The sequence below is a fragment of the Muscardinus avellanarius genome, assembly GCF_963383645.1.
Source record: "Muscardinus avellanarius genome assembly, chromosome: 4".
Lineage (NCBI taxonomy): Eukaryota > Metazoa > Chordata > Mammalia > Rodentia > Gliridae > Muscardinus > Muscardinus avellanarius.
In genome coordinates this window covers 79,053,686-79,071,919 of record NC_137789.1, presented here as the reverse complement: position 1 = coordinate 79,071,919, position 18,234 = coordinate 79,053,686, and the positions used below count along the sequence as shown (strand labels likewise).

Here is an 18,234-nt window from a genome sequence, read left to right as displayed (position 1 = left end):
ATGGTTTGAAATCAGAAAATATATATCTTCTAGCTTTGTTCTTTTTCAAGATTGTTTTGGGTATCTAGAGTCCATATTCCATATTAGGATAGATTTTTTTCTGAAAAATAAATATATAAATATATGATAGTTTCACCTAAAAAAATAGAAAAAAAAATATTCTCTGGTAAGAAAGAAAGTAAAAAGAAATATTGAAATGTTATCTTTAAGTCATCAAAAGCTTGGTATCAGACAAATGAAACTGTTATGAGAGATTATCATTTTTAATTTTGTATAAATTGCTATAATACTAGACGTCAACCACTAAGCCAAGCATGGGAGGGAGGGATGGGGAGAGAATGGGGTGGGGATCGGGTGGGGGCTGACTGGGCGATGTGTGCATGTATGTCTACAAAAATTTGTATCCCACTATGATGTATGAATACAATGCACCAATAAAATAATAATAATAATAATAATAATAATAATAATAAAAAATGTGTTTCTGGAGTAATGGAAAGAACTGAGTACTGGAAACAGACTTGAGACTCTTAGATATGGTCAATCCACATTATTTGCAGATTCCTTATTTGCAAATCTGCCTGTTCACTCACATTTGTTTTTCAATCCCAAACCAATATCTGTGGTGTTTTCGTGGTCATTCACATGCACAAAGAAGCAAGCACATGAGTCACCTAATGAGCATGTTTCCAGCGGAGGCCAAAGAAAGTGACACTCTGCCTCTTTGTTTTAGCTTTTATATTGCAAACACATGTCCCTTTTGCAATCTATTTAGTACAATTTTTCACAATTTTACATTTTTCTTTGATGATTTAAAATAGCCTTCAAGTGTAGCGCTAAAGCACTGTCCAGTGTTCTCAAGCAGTTGTACCTTCATGAGAAAATACATGTGCTAAGTAAGCTTCCTTCAGGAAAGAGCGGTAGTGCTGGTGGAATTGAGTTCAATACTAATGAGTCAACAGTGTATATTAAGTAATGTATCTTTACACAGAAACAGACCAGAAACCCAGTTATGTATCAATCAGTAAAAATTTAGCCAAACGCTCACAGGAACCCTAATCATGTATTCACCATAACAGCAATGATCTTGTATTCAGTAGTTCAGTGTTCTCTTTAAGTCTATAACACATAAGTCTCTATAAGTCTATAACACATAACTATAACACACATAACTATAACACATAACACATAACTATAATACATAAGTCTCTTTAAATCTATAACACAAAACTACTATGAATAATGAGAATTGACTTAAGTAAATTGTAGATATCAGTGTGAATGAGAGCCAGATGTGGTGGCGCACACCTATAAATTTAGTACTTGGGCCAGCCTAAGCAAAGTAGTGAGGCCCTTAGAAAATTAGTGGACCCTGTTTCAATTTTTTAAGAAAATAGGCTTGGATAAAAATAGAGGTAAAACACCCCTGGGTTCAATCACCAGTACCACAAAAATAATAAATAATAATAATAATAATAATAATAATAAAATAAAGAGTGGATGATAGTGAATAGTGAATATCATTGTATAAACATGAGGCTCAAGTCAAAACTTCAGGGAACATCATTATTTAGAGAGGAGGCAAAAGATAAAAAGTTAGCAGATGCTCAAAATGAATGGTTAGGTAAGTAAGAAAAAGGCTATTGAGAAATACCCCATGGGAATCTCTAGAAAGGAACAGTCACCAGTGTCAGGAGCTCTAGGACAGATCTCAGGAGACACAGTGATGGTATAAAAAAAAAAAACCATGTGCTTTCAAGTGCAATGAAACTGATTTTAAAACTTAGCTTTGCTACTAGCTGAGTGACATGGAGGAATTAAATCTTACTTCTCTGGTCCTCAACTACTTCTATAAAACAAAGATAAAACCTAATTCAGAAAGCTGTTGTAGATTATATGAATTTACATATGCAATCATGAAATTTTTCAACAGTAAATAGTCTATTTTCTATAAATATCCTCAAAATCCAAGCTGGAAATTTTTTAAAGGATAGAACAAAGCCATTGTGTATTTTAGAGGTCTCCGATCTTGGCCTCAGTAGTGTCCAGCATAAGTATAACTACACAAAAGTGAGTTTCACTAAAGTTGGATGTGCAAATAGTTTATGAGGGAGAGCATCCAATTTCTTACTTTTTGTGACCAACAAATCTCACTTAGCATACTGCTCTCCAGTTCCATCTATTTCCCCGTAAATAACGTAATTATGTTTTTCTCTATGGCTGAGTTAAATTCCATTGTATACATATCCCATAGTTTTGTGATCCATTAATCTTTTAATGGACATCTTGGCTGATTCCGTAGTTTGGCAATTGTGAATTGTGCAACTATGAACATAGATATGTATACATTCGTTTGGTAGTTTGGTTTCCTTTCTTTTGGATAGATACCCAAAAGTGATATTGCTGGATCATATGGTAGGTTCATTCCCATTCTTCTGAGGATTCTCCGTACTGTTTTACTCTTTTCTCTTGAATAGGGAGGATATCTTTCACATGAAAGTTAGGTTTCTTGCTCTCAGAAAGAAAACAGTAAGTGTGATCGTCTAGTTGTTGTTTTTCAAGTGCCTTTAGCTGATAATAATCATCAGGCCAAAACAGCATATTTTGGAGTGGCATACTCTGAACTTCAACACCTAACACAGCGCACACAGCAGACACCAACAGAATATCACCCTTCACACCTCACACTCCTCTAACACTTCTGTAAAGTTCTGTCGCAAAGTGCATGTTTCTTTATGTGTCTGTTTGCATCTTTCTTTCCCCTACTAGACAATGAGCGTCATAATGGCTAGGACTGTTTATTTTTGCCACCCCATCCATAGGGCAAACAAGTGCCTGGGCTATGACAGGAATTTAAATTAATCTCAGCTAAGGAAAGAGGATTTAATAGTCTTCAGTTCTGATTGCAAAGGGCTCTAAGGGTGCTTCACACTCAATACCAATTATATGCAGTGAGGGCGATGTACCGATGTACCGTCTAGTCCTTGATTGCGAAGAAAAGAGAATCTGTCCAAGACTGGAAAGATCAGGTTGCAGCGTTCATCTGGACATCTACAGGAGATTTCCATTGTTAATTTGCAAATCAACGCTGGCCTCCAGGACAATCAACAGCGCCCCCAAGCGTGTGGCAGGGTTAACACAAGAGTTGGGTTCTGGGCAATTTCCTTTATGGAAAGAAACTTACCTGACAAGTGGGCGGGCACCTAAGGAGGCGGGACTCGCGGCTCGGAGAGCGGAGCGCACGCGCATCTCTCCGGCTCTGCGCCCTCCCGAGGGGTTCGGTGCGTAGCTCCGCCCCTTCCCGCAGTTGCTAGGCAACCCCCGGAAGTCACGGGCAGCACGTCTGCGGCGGGCGCCGCAAGCTGGCGGAAGATGGCGGAGGGCGGCGCGGAACCGGAGCAGCCCGAGAGGAGGTCCTCCAGGCCGCGGCCACCCAGCGCGCGGGACTTGCAGGTGCGGCGAGCTGCCGAGGCCGGAGCTGGGCGGGCGGGAGCGGCTCCGAGGCCGCCTTGGATCCCTTCGGACCCTCCCTGCGACCCGCCCCTCTGGGTTCCGGGGAGGCTGCCTGCTCACCGCGGACTAGGAAACGGCCCCTGCCTGGTCGCCCTCTTGCCCCAAGTCCTGTGCAGACGCAGCTGCTGGATTGCAGTGGCAGTTGGCGGGCAGGGGGCACATTCGCTGATGCTTTCTGTAGGAGATTGTAGAGATTTACCGTGACCAGGGATAGATAAGCGACCCCTGGGAAAGTACTGCCTTGTACTGGTTTGCTCTCTGTTATCTTAGATGCTGTTTCTGACTTGATTTCTTATATATAAAAATCGTTACTTTCTGTCAAGTAGCTTTAAGCTCAGTTCATCCTACAATCATATACCTGGTTGTAAAGGTATTTCATAAATAATGCATATAAGAAACGGGGAAATAAAACTTTGTTGCAGGATACTGACATTAGTTAGCTAAGTACCAGTTCACCACATCCTATTTATCAGATGCTAACAGCACTTTGCTCATATTAGGCTTTTTTTGTTTTGTTTTGTTTTTGCCTCCTTATAGAATATCTGATAAAATTCAACAAGTAAGCATTTCTTCAAAAGAACTATAGTTTAAAATAAATGAAGCTGAATCTACAAACCTTGGCAGAAGAGTTCTATTTATAGGCACCCCCTTCATTCTATTTTGAACAAACATATTGCCTGCCTGCATGCAACTTACTGCTAAAACTCTGGAGAATGGGTTGAAAAATAGGACATCTAACCCATAGTTGGTGCTAGATACTGCTGACAACTTAAAGTTCATAGGATGTCACATTTAAACAGGGCATCTAGATTGGGCCCAAACCAATACGAAAAGTATAAACCCTGTAACAGCTTTGGTTGGTTACAGGTAGACCTACAGCTAGTTACTATGGTAAGCCATAACCAATTGACTGGTCCACTGACCACGCTGTAGTCAATTAAGTTGTTTTCTGGGCTTCATGTCTATGAATTCTGTCAGTTCACATTGTTACTTGGGGCTATCCCAACCTGCTCTGGTTAGAGGAGCTTCCCCAGTGGTGGATTGTTTTTGGTTGTTTTTTTGTTTTTGTTTTGTTTTGTTTTGTTTTGGCTTTGACAGGTGTACTATTAAGTTTAATTGGTCTGAGGACTTCCCTGTTAGTGGTACAGAGGTGTAAAAAGCATTTCACCCATTAGACACCGTCATGCATTTTTGAAGAAATAGAATGCAGTACATTCAGCATAACATTTTAAGAGGAAGTATCATTGAGTGCCAAAAGAAACAGTGTATAAAGTGAAGAATTCGGAGAATGGAGAGATCAGTTTAAGTTTAGGAAATGAATTCAATGATAGTCTAATACCCATAGTCAACTGACTCAGTAGTAAATAAAATCAAGGAATAAGAGGTTATTATCTACCCCAGCTTTTTTTTTTTTAAATAAGGTAGCTTTTCTTTTTTTAAAGGGGGTAAGCTAAATTCAATTATGAACCTGAGAAGCAGCATGGGGTGTTGGGGTAAAAAAAAAAATGGCTTCATGACCAGATCAAATTTGGTTTGCATCTTGGTCCTGCCACTTGGTAATTATCTGAATTTAATATAAATGTCTTAACCTCTCTGGTCCTAGTGTCTTCATTTGTAAACTGAAGGTGATAGTGGTTGTGTTAGTCCCCTTTTTGTGGCCATCTCCAAAATACCTGACAAGGACAACTTGGAGGAGGAACCTTCTATTTGGCTCATGCTTACAGTAGTTTCAGCTCCTCAGTTGGCGCCAGTGCAGAAAAATATTGTCATGGTGTGACTAAGAACAGCTGCTGATCTCAGGGTACCCAGGAAGCAGAGCAAGAAAGGAAGCATCCTGGGATGGATGTACTCCAAGGCCACACCCCCAGTGACCCACCTCCTCCAGTTACACCCTTTAGAACCACCCAGTAAATCCATTCAGATTATTAATCTATCAGTGAATTTATCCACTGATGAAATTAAAGCCCTGATTCAATTATTTCACCTGAACATTTTTGCATTGCCAACACATGAGCTTTCCCAGGATATATTCTATATTCACAACAGTAGTGGTAATGCTTTAAGATTAAATAGTGTCTATATAAGGCCTGTGCACAGTTTCTATATTTACCTGGCTCAGTCTTTTGCTAAGCAGATGTGCTATAAATTTCACTAGTCTACTAATGCCATTAAAGTCTAAACTCTATTATTTAATATCCTTTCTCTAAGTCGTTTTCTTTTTTGTGTTTGCAAAGTGAGAATTGCTTGATTAGTGACCACTAAGTATTTTTAACAAATTATTTACAGATTTAATTCAGTGGATTAATGTATGATTGATGATTTGAGATATTCTGATAGATATTGCTAATTGTGAAAATGCCTTCATTTCCATCATAAATTGAAAGATAAGGACTACTTTTCATTTTTTACCTACTTAGGTAGGTAGGTCAGTAAGAAAAATCTTACTTACAAATATAATTTGTTGTAGTAAATGTAATATTTAAGTGCTATATTAAAAACAATTTGGGAAACTTAAAATATAGTAGGGGGGATATAAATAGCAAAAGTAGACAAACACAGGTTAAGCATCCCTAATCTGAAAATTTTAAATCTAAAATGCTCCAGAATCCTAAATGTTTTGAGCACATGAATTTGTGGATTTGGGAACATTTGGGATTTGGCATTTTTAGATTCTATGCAAATATTCAAAATCTTAAACTTTAAAATAAGCAATGCTTAACCTGTAATGACAATATGATCCTTAGTATAAATGTCATTTAGGGGAATAGCATATATGCTGTGATCATTTAGAAAATAAAGATACTTAGTTAAGAAAATTAGAGAACATTTTGTAGTCTGTCTTAAATGGGCCTTTGAAAGGTCAGACAACATCCCCATTGTTGAGGATAGTAATAATAGTAATTCATAGAAATGAAATAATATAATTGGCTCAGGAGGAAATCCATAAAATAGAACAATACGAATTTGAAGGAATTTCAGGGAGGTAAATTGCTGAAAACTTTAGACTCAACTCATCAGTTTCTTTTCCTCTCCCATTCTGTTGAGTTTCTTCCAGGGTAGTAAAGAACCATGAGGATATACAGGGATAACATGGCTGACAGTAAAGAAATCTTGGGAGAAAAGAATGACTGATATAATCAGTATTCAACATTTTTTAGAATAATATCTTGTAAGGCTGAAGCCACAATCCTTTGTGCTTTACATATGTTATTTAATCCTTCTAACAAGACTTTTTATAGACATTTAAAGATGTGAGAACTAAGGCTCAAAGAAGTTAAATAATTTGTACAAGATCATAAAGTAAGTTCTCAAGATCTGAATTCAGTTAAGATTACAAAGCAATATATGATTTGGATTTCTAGAAAAGTTGCCATGTTAGAAATATATAAGAAGTAGTATGTTTGAGAGGGTGCTGTGGAATGAGGATAAAAATAATTAGGAAAAAAAGAGCCTTTCATTTCTATCTTCTTGTATGTATATTTTACAAATTCTAAATAGAATCCGCCTCAGCTCTCATTCCTCTTTTCTTACTGAGGAGAGAATCCATGGAAATAGTTTTTGTATCACCGGTGCTTTCAAAACAACCAGTGTCTCTGTCTTGTTAGGTTTTCTGTTTTAAACCAAAACTAAAATATCTCAAAGACTAGGATCCTGCCAATTTTAATTGAATAGCTACAAGAGGTATTAAAGGAAATTTCTGAGTTATTGTCCAAATGTCAGGTGGGGGAAAATACCTTAAACTATAATAAAGTATTTGTATTGCTATTTTAAATTTTCATTTAAAAAACAAATATAATTTTACTTCAAAGATATATAGCTATATATAAAGTATAATTTGGTAATATTACTTCCTAAATGGTAGATAGATCATATGTATAATTCATTTTCATATTTTTTTTGAAACTCATTTTGACAAACTTGATGAAATTTTTGCCTGGTAGTGTTTTGTTTTGATTTGTTTTTTGGTGGTATTGGGGTTCCTGGAAGTCCTTCTACCCCCGGGCTACACTCCCAAACCAATTTTTATACTTTTTAAAATTTGGAAACAGGGTCTCTTAAGCCAGCAGGGCTGGCTTCGAACCTGCGCCATCCTCCTGTCTCCGCCTCTCAAGCGCGGGGATTACAAGCGTGCGCCACCACGCCTGGCCTGTCTGGTAGATTTTTAAACAACACTTTAAATTATTTTATGTGCTTCAATTTTGAAAGAAGCTATGAATGAATTTATTTTATGAAATGTGATGAAAGAAGTTCAAGAATTCTTAAGCCTTCACTCAGGAGATAGCCTGTATCTCTTTAGAATGTGTACTCTTGCTTCCCTAAATAAATCTCTGTGCCTAAAAAAAAAAAAAAGAAAGAAAAGTGTTCTTAAAAAAAATTAGAGAATTATATAAGTCTGAATATGAAAATGGTTTGTTATGTAATGCTTTTTGAAACTATTGAATAGTTATTTAAAGTAAACATTCATTACAACTTAAAGTTGCCCTTACATGACATGTTGGTTCTACATAGTGAGACATGCAGTGAGATTCCAGAAGGGATCATCTTTTGAAGAAACAACCTCTTTTTATTTTTTTCATGAAAAATTTTAAACACTCCATTTCAAGTTACTATTCTACCAATAAGTTGTAGAGTTTATTTCTCTTGTTATACTTCATAACAATCCTATTACTGTGCAGTTGGCCTTGGCAGAATTATACGAGGACGAAGTGAAATGTAAGTCTTCCAAGTCTGATGAACCTAAAGCTGCAGTTTTCAAGAGCCCACGAACACCCCCTCAACGGTGAGTTTTGTTTTAAAAGTTATAATCCCTTTTAATTCACAATCCGAAATTAGTTTAAATGGCCTTGAAAAAATTTTAAACTATAATTTTTTACATACCGTTAGGTACTATTTCTAAAATTTTTATAATGAAAACACTAAAAAATTTTTAGAAAATTGCCCTAAGTATTTGATATTATAAGAGATAATATATGAATTCTGTTTTGAATGCTATTTTTTCCTGACACAGTGGTTCTTTAATATTTTTTGAGTCATAGGACTTACTGAGGATCTGATAAAAGCTGCAGGCCCTGTCCTTCCAAAGCAACATTCATGTGGAATTTTGTCAGATGTTTTTAAGAGTTTATTTTTTATGGCTCATCCGTGGAACTCTCTGCCTCTTTTGTCCTCCATTTAAGAATCTATAACTTCTGAAATCTGCCTGTGCTTTTATACAATCCCTAGTCATAAATAGACCTTTTGCATATAGTATTTGCTGCTGTTAAAATCCCTGAACTATAAGAACAATCAGCCATGGAGATGTAAGAGACAAGAACCAAGTATATTTTATTGCCATCATATTTTCATTAATACCTTTTCAGTACTCCCAGTCTCATCCCTGGGTAGAAATTTGAATTTTCTAATTATATCACATTCTTATAATTTTATCAAATGTTGAAAAATTCACTAGAAATTGCTTTTTTTTAATTTTGTTGTTCACTACACATTTTTTCTGTAGGGGAGATAAAAAATGACATGTCTTTCTGGACCTATAAATATTTGTAATTTCTCAAATTTATTTTGAAAATTTATAAACTCATAGAAAATCAAAAGGTTAGTATAGTGAGCAAGCACTGTATGTGCTCCACAGGTATTCACCCACTGTAAATGTGTCATGACATTGTGCTGAGGCACACTCACTCTCCTTTGTTACTCAATTATTGGAAAGAAAATTGTAGCTATACTGACATTTCATCTCTTGATATTGTAGCGTGCATAGTTTAAGAATAAAGACACATACACCTTTGTAACCTTGGTAACATTTATACCTTAATACCTTAATAGTGAATCCATGACATGATTTAATAGTATAGTGTATAGTCAGATGTCTCCATATTCTTTTCTTGTGATTAGGATCCAACCCAGTACCATGCTTTGAGTTCAATTGGTCCCAGATCGTTCTCCTCACCTTTTTATTGTTTTTAGCTCACCTACACATAATCTAAACTTTATTGTGTTGTCTTTTTTGAAGGGTCTAGGCCAAATGTCTTATAAAATGTTCCATATTCTGGATGACTGCTGCTTCATGAGTAGATTATTATTTAACATTTTTGTCAAGAGTACTAGATACATTACCTCAGGAGCCATATAATTTCAGGTGTTTCTGCTATTGGTGACATATTCACTTAGTTAAGGTGCTAACTACCACATCTTACCATTGTAAGGCACAGGTTTTCCTTTGTAATCAATCAGCTGGTTGGTATCTTGGCATGGTTTGAATACCTTATTTTTTCATGTAATACTTGTTACATACATATGCATATATACACACACATATATATGTATATATACATATACATATATACACATAATGTATTTTAGCTGCTTTAATTATATGTTTTCTCAAGGTTTGAAAGTATTAAATATGTCTGTGTGTGCCTAAGTTTTACTCATTCATTATTTGGCCTTTGTTCCTAGTTTGAGCACATTATTGAATGACTTAATTTGTTATGGATGTAGCAAATTAAAATAGTTGAGTTCTTATAATAAGATTAGTATATTAATATTTTCTTTGCTATCTGTATATAATTCTTAAGACATTTACATGTGGATAGTATTACTTTTTTATTTATCTGAAGCAGTTTATTAATTGCCTTCATTTGATAATGTACTCTGTTTTTGTTTTCTTCTTTGATGCTTGGAATTGAACTCAAGGCCTCCACATGCTAGGAATACACTGCACATCCCCCAGACAATAACTCATTTTTTGGTGTATTTTTGTTTTTGTTGTTGTTTTGTGGTACTAGGGATTGAATTCAGGAGGATTCTATCTCTGAGCTACATACCCAGCCCTGTTTGTTTTGTTTTGTTTTTAAACAGGTTGCAGAGGGCCTCACTAAGTAGCTGAGGCTGGCCACAAACCTGTTATCCTCCTGTCTCAGCTTCTCAAGTACTGGGATTACATGTGTATACCGCCATACCCATCTAATAATGCAGTTTTTAGGACTTTGTGAGTCAGATTTGATTTCTAAGGTTATTATATATCCAAAAGGATAAACTTTCTTAAAAGATATTGAGAATTAAACTCTGTTTAATCACATAATATACAGTGTATAACAAATTATTGACAGTCTTTTTTCTAAGTATGCTATTTTCTTTTTTTTATTTCTTTTTTTGGTACATTGTAATCATACATCTTGATGAAATTCAGAGTGGTTCAGACATACATGCACACAGTATTTGATGAGCACTCCCCTGGTTCCCACCCCACTTCCTCTCCTTTCCCACCTTCCCATGTTCAGCATAGTGATTGGCTTTAATAAGTTTGTATATGTACATTATGTCCACTGAAGTGTTTCTCTTTATAAGTCTTCCTCTCTCCTCCCATCTCCCTCAGTTAGGGGTATCTCTGTTTAGTAAGGTTTCTCTTCCTTTGTCTGAAGTCCTTCCTGTCTCCCAGTTTCTTCATATGAAGTAAAACATCCAAGTCTTGACTTTTTGTGACTAATTAATCTCATTTAGCATAATATTCCCCAGTTCAACTCATTTCCCTGCAAGTGATGTAATGTTGTTCTTATTTATGGCTGAGTAGAATTCTATTATTTATATATCCCATAATTTTTAATCCATTCATTTGTTGATGGACATCTCAGCTGGTTTCATAGTTTGGCAATTATGAATTGTGAAGCTGTAAACATAGATCTGCATTCATTACTATGGTAGCTTGGTTTCAATACATTTGGGTAGATACCCAGGAGTGGTATAGCTGGGTCATAAGGAAGGTTCATTCCCATTCTTTTAAGGACCCTCCATACTATTTTCCAAAGTAGATGTACTAATTTACAATCCCACTAACAGTGTATCAAGAATTCTTCTTCACATCCTCATCAGCACTTACTATTGTTTGTATTTTTAATGATTGCCACTCTCATTGGTATTAGTAAAATCTCAGACTTGTTTTGATTTGCATCTCCCTGATTATAATGATCTTGAACATTTTTTCATGTACCTATTGGCCATTGTATTTTTTTCTTTCGTGAAATGTCTATTTAGATCACTTTCCCATTTTTCGATTGGGTGGTTTTTTGGCATTTTGCTTCTTGAGTTCTTTGTATTTTCTGTATATCACTACTTTGTCAGAAAAATAGTGGGCAAAGAATTTCTTTCATTCTGTTGGCTCTTTTTTAAGATTCTTCATAGTTTCCTTTGCTACACAGAAGCTTTTCAGTTTAATCCAATCCCACATATTAATCCTTATTTTAATTTCTTGTGCCTTTGAAGTCTTATTGAGGAAATTTTTACATGTGCCTTTATGTTGGAATGTCGGTCTTATGCCCTATTCAAGTAACTGTAAAATCTCTGGTCTGATTTCCAGGTCTTTGATTCATCTTGAATTGACTCTTGTGTAGGGTGAGAAAGTGGGTTTATTTCCATTTTTGTACATGTGGATAACCAGTTTTGCCAACACTGTTTGTTGAAGAGGCTATTTTTTTGCAGTGTATGTTTTTGGCCTCTTCATCAAAAATCAATTGGCTGTATGTGGATTTGTTTTTGAATCTTCTATTTTGCTTCATTTGTCTATGTGTCTGCTTTTGTGCCAGTGCCATTCTGTTTTTATTACTGTGGTTCTATAATATAGTTTAAAGTCAAGTATTGTTATGTTTCCTGCTTGATTCATATTGCTGAGACCATTTTGGCTATTCTGGGTCTTATGTTGTTCCAGATGAATTTAAGGACTGATTTTTCTAGATCTGTGAAAAATGACCATGATTTTTTAAGGGATTGCTTGAATCTGTAAATCATTTTTGGAAGGATGGCCATTTTGATGATATTTATTTTGCCTATCCAAGAGCGTGTGAAATCCTTCCACCTTCTAAGATCTTCAGTTTCTTTCTATAGTGTTTTACAATTTCCAGCATAGCCATCTTTTGCCTTCTTAGTTAGATTTATTTCTAAGTATTTTATTGTATTTTTTTGGGGGGTGGGGATGAAACCTAGGGGCATTCTACTCCAAGCTATACCCCCAGCCCTATGTTTTATTCCTGATTTTGAAACAGGGTCTCACTGAGTTGCAAAGGACCTACTAGGTAGTAGCTGAGGCTGTCTGTGAACCTGTGATCCTCCTGTCTCAGCCTCCCAGGTACTGGGATTACAAGCGTGGGCCACCATGCCTGGCTTTATTTTATTGTTTTTGACGTTAATGTGAGTGGAAATATCTTCTGGATTTCTTTTTCAGTGGATTTGCAGCTTCCATTAGAAATCTTCTGATTTTTTGTTTTGTTTTGTTTTTCAGATTGATTTTGTAGCCAGATACTTTGTTCATCAGTTCTAAAGTCTTTTGGTTGAATTTATTGGGTCTTCTAAGTATAGAATCATGTCCTCTGCAGATAGAGATAATTTCAAGGACAAGGGTGCCTACTATTATTACTCCTTTTCAAAATAGTACTTGAGACTCTAAGCAGAGCAATAAGGCAAGAGAAAGAAATCAAAGGAATACAAATAGGAAAAGAATTAAGTATGATATTTTCTAATAAGCACACACCTAGTTCTTTTGCTTTTATGTTCAATTATCAACATTTCCCAGTTTTATTGTATTTTTACTGATTTGTTTGGTATCGTCCCCTAAGACTCCGACCCGCAGGGGCTTAGAGAACGACACAGACACCTCTTCAGCTGAAATATGAATTCTTCTTTAATGGATCCTTAATTCTTCTTCATAATATCTCTGAATATGTCTTTAATATGTCCAACAATGCGTACAACAAGCACAATATATATCAGCATCATAATCCCTCCTTCTATTCCCTACCAACCCCAAGCTTCCACAGCTAGGGCATGCACACTTCTGACTTTTAATAGGCAGGCTGGTGGCAGCATGAGGCTTTGCGTCACTGATCATTCTGCAGGCACGTAGCATGGCACACTGCGCATGCTCAAGGAGACGTCCATCTTGTGAGTCTCATGACTTGGCTGCAAGCCTAGGCGCCATCTTGAATCCACGCTGGCAACAAGCCTGGGTGCCATCTTGGTCCAGCCGAGTGGGCCCCGACAGTTTGGTACAGAAAACAGTGCTTATTTTCATGTCTACCTCCTCGAGCAGTAGTAGAAATTAAACAGTTAATGCATCTTGTTTTAAATCAATATATTTTCCTTATCTAAAATTCTCGACATAATGTGGTCTGTACTTTCAGTTTACAAGAGGAGGTATATAATCTACAGATAACACTCCAAAATACCATCCAGCACCTGCTTTAACATACTCACCCACAAAAATCCTGTATCACAAACAAAACTTAAATACCTTCTACAAATCATGATATAGTAGTACTATTTTAAGAATTAAATGAGATAAAATATTTAAGATCTGAGCATAGAGTTGACCCTTAAAATGTTATTGGAGTCTAGATAAGCACAGAACACAAGGGACAACATTTCAGATACAAAGAGGCACAGAAGAGAATATAAAAAAAAAAAAAATGGCAAGAGAAATCAGAAAAGGAACCAGCAGAACTATAGTAGATCAATGGCAAAGAACATTGAACCAAAATAAGGTTGGATAAGTGAGGGTACAGCCAGAATAGTTTTCATGAGGAAGTGACCTGCATTGTCACATCAGACCCCACATTATGTAGGACCTGGTACTTAATGCTTTGCTGTTCTGTCTTATGATGCTTAATAAATTTTGAGTACGAGGATTTATATTTTGCCCGGGGCCACCATATTATGCAAGGAGTCCTTGATACAGCCCTATTGTGAAAGCCTTGAAAACTAAGAAAATTAATTACTTGGGATGTATGAACCCAAGTGATGGATTTAAGAATTTGGATAATCATTGGGAACTAAAGAAAGAGACTGGCAAAGGAGAATGCAGTCTTCGGCAATTTGTATTTACTTTTAATTGCTAAAAATGACATGTTCATAAAATGATTCTCCTATTCTTATGAGCAGTTCTATATGAATTGACACTCAATAGAAATACCTTTTACTTAATAGAGAAAGTAATCACATCATTACCGAATTGAAATAATTAAACATTAAAATCTATTCTGAAAAATTTTACTAAAGTAAGAAAAAAAAAAACGACCTGATATTTAAAACATTAATTCTCTGAGCAGCTTGAGAGAACCAGAAAGAAATCCAGGTAAAAATAGAATTATAAGTTTTAAAACAACTCATGAAAACAATAAATAGTTTAATTTCATCTATATTTTTTCTTACTTGAGTAAAAGTATCACTATTTTCTTTTTTTGTAAATAATGACTATCTCATAAAGAATAGCTATTATATTTCTATTAATTTATTCATGCAATCATTTCAGCCCTGTTTCAGTTCTGAATTTTGCTAGGGATGTAAAAATGTGATTTTTGACTTTACAGAATTTAAAAGGTAACACAAAATCTAGATAAGAGAAATAAATATGTAATAGGCATGTAATATAATTGTGCATTTGCTTTCAACTATGTTTACAGTGAATAATACCACTAATTAAATTTATTTCAAATGTTTTAAGTTCCTTTTTTATGATCTTTAATATTAAAAGTATAATCCATATTAAACTATAATAAGTAAAGATTGTAATTCTATTCTCTGGGGTAAATTTGATAACATGACTTTTAAATATATAAAGCAAAAAATCACAACATTCATAGTTTTAAAAAACACAGCATGCTGAAACTAAAGGGATTAAATTAATTTTTTAAAACTTACAGTGAAAATCACACTGACCAGTAAAAGATTTTTTTCTGAAAACAGGAATACACAAAGTTAACCCCTATATAAACTAGAAATTTTAATTTAACACAATGAGGAAAGAAAAAGCATAGAAATTAGAAAAAATTTAATTTATCGTTTGCAATGCCACAATTACACACAAAGAAAACTTCAAAAAACTCTAGTCTTGATTTAAAAGTATTTTTAGCAAGATTGCTGGTCCTGAATATAAACTAGTATGTAGAAATCTGTACAAGTATTTTTAAACTTAGAAAATTACATTTTAAAAAGAGAGCACGTTATATTTTTTGAGTATAAATGTTAGGAATACAACTAACAACAACTGCATAATCCGTGCCAGAAAACTGTGACCCTTTTTTTCTTACTGGGGATGGATGAACCCAGGGGCACTTTACCTCACAGCATTTGCCCAACGGTTTCCCAGGACTGAGGCGGAAAGTGGGTAAGCCAGTGACCACGCCGGAGGCCGAGCTCACTGTCACAATCGGCCAGTGGTAAGAACATAGTGAGCTGGCTCCTATGAGATCTTCTCCTTGATTACGTTTTAGAAATGAAGTATTTCCACAAAAGCCAGGAAAGTGTCTTTCTAAATAAAAATTATTTTATGAAATTATGTGACTTACTATGAGATACTCTAAGTTTTTGTTCATAAACTATGTTTAAAGGTTTTATTCAGGTGAACATGAATACAGTGGGTTACATATAGTTCGACCTTCAACTGGGAAAATTGTGAATGAACTTTTCAAAGAAGCAAAAGAACATGGAGCCGTTCCTCTGAGTGAAGCCACAAGATCTTCCAGTGATGACAAGACTAAGGTCAGCTCTCATTTAAAGCTATACGATTTCTTTGATCTCTGTTGTTTTATTTGTTTTGTCTTCTGGTACTGGGGATTGAATCCTGTGATATTCCACTTCTGTAATACACCCCAGCCCTACTTCTTAAATTATTTATTTTTATTTATTTATTTATTTATTTTATTTTTGGTGATACTGGGGTTCCTGGAAGCCCTTCTACCTCCGGGCTACACTTCCAGACCTATTTTATATTTTTATTTGGAAACAGGTTCTTTTAAGCCAGCGCGGCTGGCTTCAAACCTGCGGGATCCTCCTGTCTCCGCCTCCCAAGTGGGGATTGCAAGTGTGCGCCACCACACCCGGCTAAATTTTTTTTATTTTGAAACGGGGTCTCAACTCATTTGCTGAGGGTGTCTTCAACTAAGTTGCTGAGGCTGTCCTTGAATCGGCAGTCCTCTTGTCTCACCTCCCAGTATTGGAATTACATTATTTATTATATTATTTGCAAACACTGTTTTTCAAATTATATTATTTGCTTAAAATACTCATTGTCTTTTTTTTTGAGATTCTGACCTACTAATGATGGGAAAATTGGGGCAGTTTCTTATATACCTATTTAATTTTTTACATTCTAACTTTTAAATTCAAAGGAATTTGTAACAAAAATACAGAGAAGTCCTACATATTTTTGTGCAGTTTCCCTGTATGGTGTTATTTTTGCATGATTATAGTATAATATCAAAGCTGGGATTTTCTCCTGGTACAAAGTATATATAGTTCTGTGTCTCAGGTATGGATTTGTGTAATCACCAATTTATTCAAGATAGTATTTATTCAAGATAGTATTTCATGGTTACAAAGCTCTTCCTTATGTCTACCTTTTTACAGCTATACCCACCATCCCTAACCACTATCCACCACTAATCTGTTTTCCATCTCTATAATTTTGTAATGTTGAGAGTGTTCTGAAAATGTAATCATCTAGTATGTGACCTTTGGGGAATACCGTTTTTCACTGACAAAATTGCCCTTTAATTGTGTCCTTTTTTTTTTTTTTTCCTGAGTAGCATTTCATGATGTAGCTATACCAGAGTTTTCTTAACTATTTATCTGTTGAGGCACATTTGAGTTGTTTTCAATTTTTGCCTATTAAAAGTAAAGTTGCTGCAAGTGATCATTTGTAGGTTTTATAAAGATAAGAAGTTTTTGTTTCTCTTAGGATAAATCCCCAGGAGTGCCATTGCTGAATTGTATGTAAGTGTACATTTAGTTTTATAAAAAAACTACTTTCCAGAGTGGTTGTACTCTTTTACTTTCTTATGGTGTATGAGATCCAGTTTCTCCACATCATTGTCAACATTTGGTATTATCACTATTTTTAATTTTAGCCATTTTGATACATATATGATATATGTATAACACATTGGTTTCAATTTGCATTTTCCAAGTTATTAATGGTGTTAATTTATACTTTTCTAATGTCGAGTGATATTAACTACCTCTTCATTTGTCATTATCTCTATTATCTTTTTAAGTGAAATGTTTCGTCACAACTTTTGCCCTAGTTATTTTAGTTTTTGTGTGTCCAAAAAGGTCTCAAAACTCTTAGGCTCCCCCAATTCTTCTTTCTTATCATCCCAAGTACCTGGCACTTCAGGCAAATGCCATTTGCCTTGCTCTGCCTATTTTCTAATTGAGTTGTTTTCTTCTGCTACTGTTGACTTGAGAATTCCTTCTATTTCTAATCAGTATGGTTCCTTTATCATATATATGGTTGGCAGATATTTCTCCCAGACTATGATTTCTATTTTCATCCCCTTTGTAGAGTATTTTGCAGAGCATAAATTCTAAATTTTATAAAGTCCAATTTATCTTTCTTTTTCTTTTATGGATCATGCTTTTGGTGTCTTGTGTAATAATTTCTTGTCTAGTGGTAGATTCTAAGGATTTTCTCTATTTTATAATTTCACATTCTGTATTTAAATATATGACCCACTTTGAATTAATTTTTATAAGGTGCTAAGTTTACATCAAAATTCTTTTTTTTATTTTTCTTTTTTCTTGCGAATAGTTTGATGACTGCTTGCTTTGGCATCATTTGTTGAAAAGGATCTCCTTCCATTTCATTGTTTTTGTACGTTCTTCAATTTCTATGAAATCTTTCTGTAGCTTTTACAACTATATCAACTGATATTATATTGGTATATCGAAGATTTC

At 35.1% G+C, this 18,234-nt stretch overlaps 1 protein-coding gene across 3 annotated transcripts in view; it reads left to right on the top strand.

Moving 5' to 3' along the window:
- Positions 1-3,372: 3,372 nt before the first annotated feature.
- Positions 3,373-18,234, top strand: part of UBXN2B (UBX domain protein 2B) — a gene marked incomplete at both ends in the record, with an annotated part of 28,544 nt that continues 13,682 nt past the window's right edge. For all 3 annotated transcript variants that reach the window (XM_080693875.1, XM_080693874.1, XM_080693876.1), the window contains 3 exons: positions 3,373-3,453; positions 8,190-8,293; positions 15,888-16,038. In XM_080693875.1, the coding sequence (XP_080550001.1) occupies positions 3,373-3,453; positions 8,190-8,293; positions 15,888-16,038 (336 nt within the window). The remainder of the gene's footprint in view (positions 3,454-8,189; positions 8,294-15,887; positions 16,039-18,234) is intronic.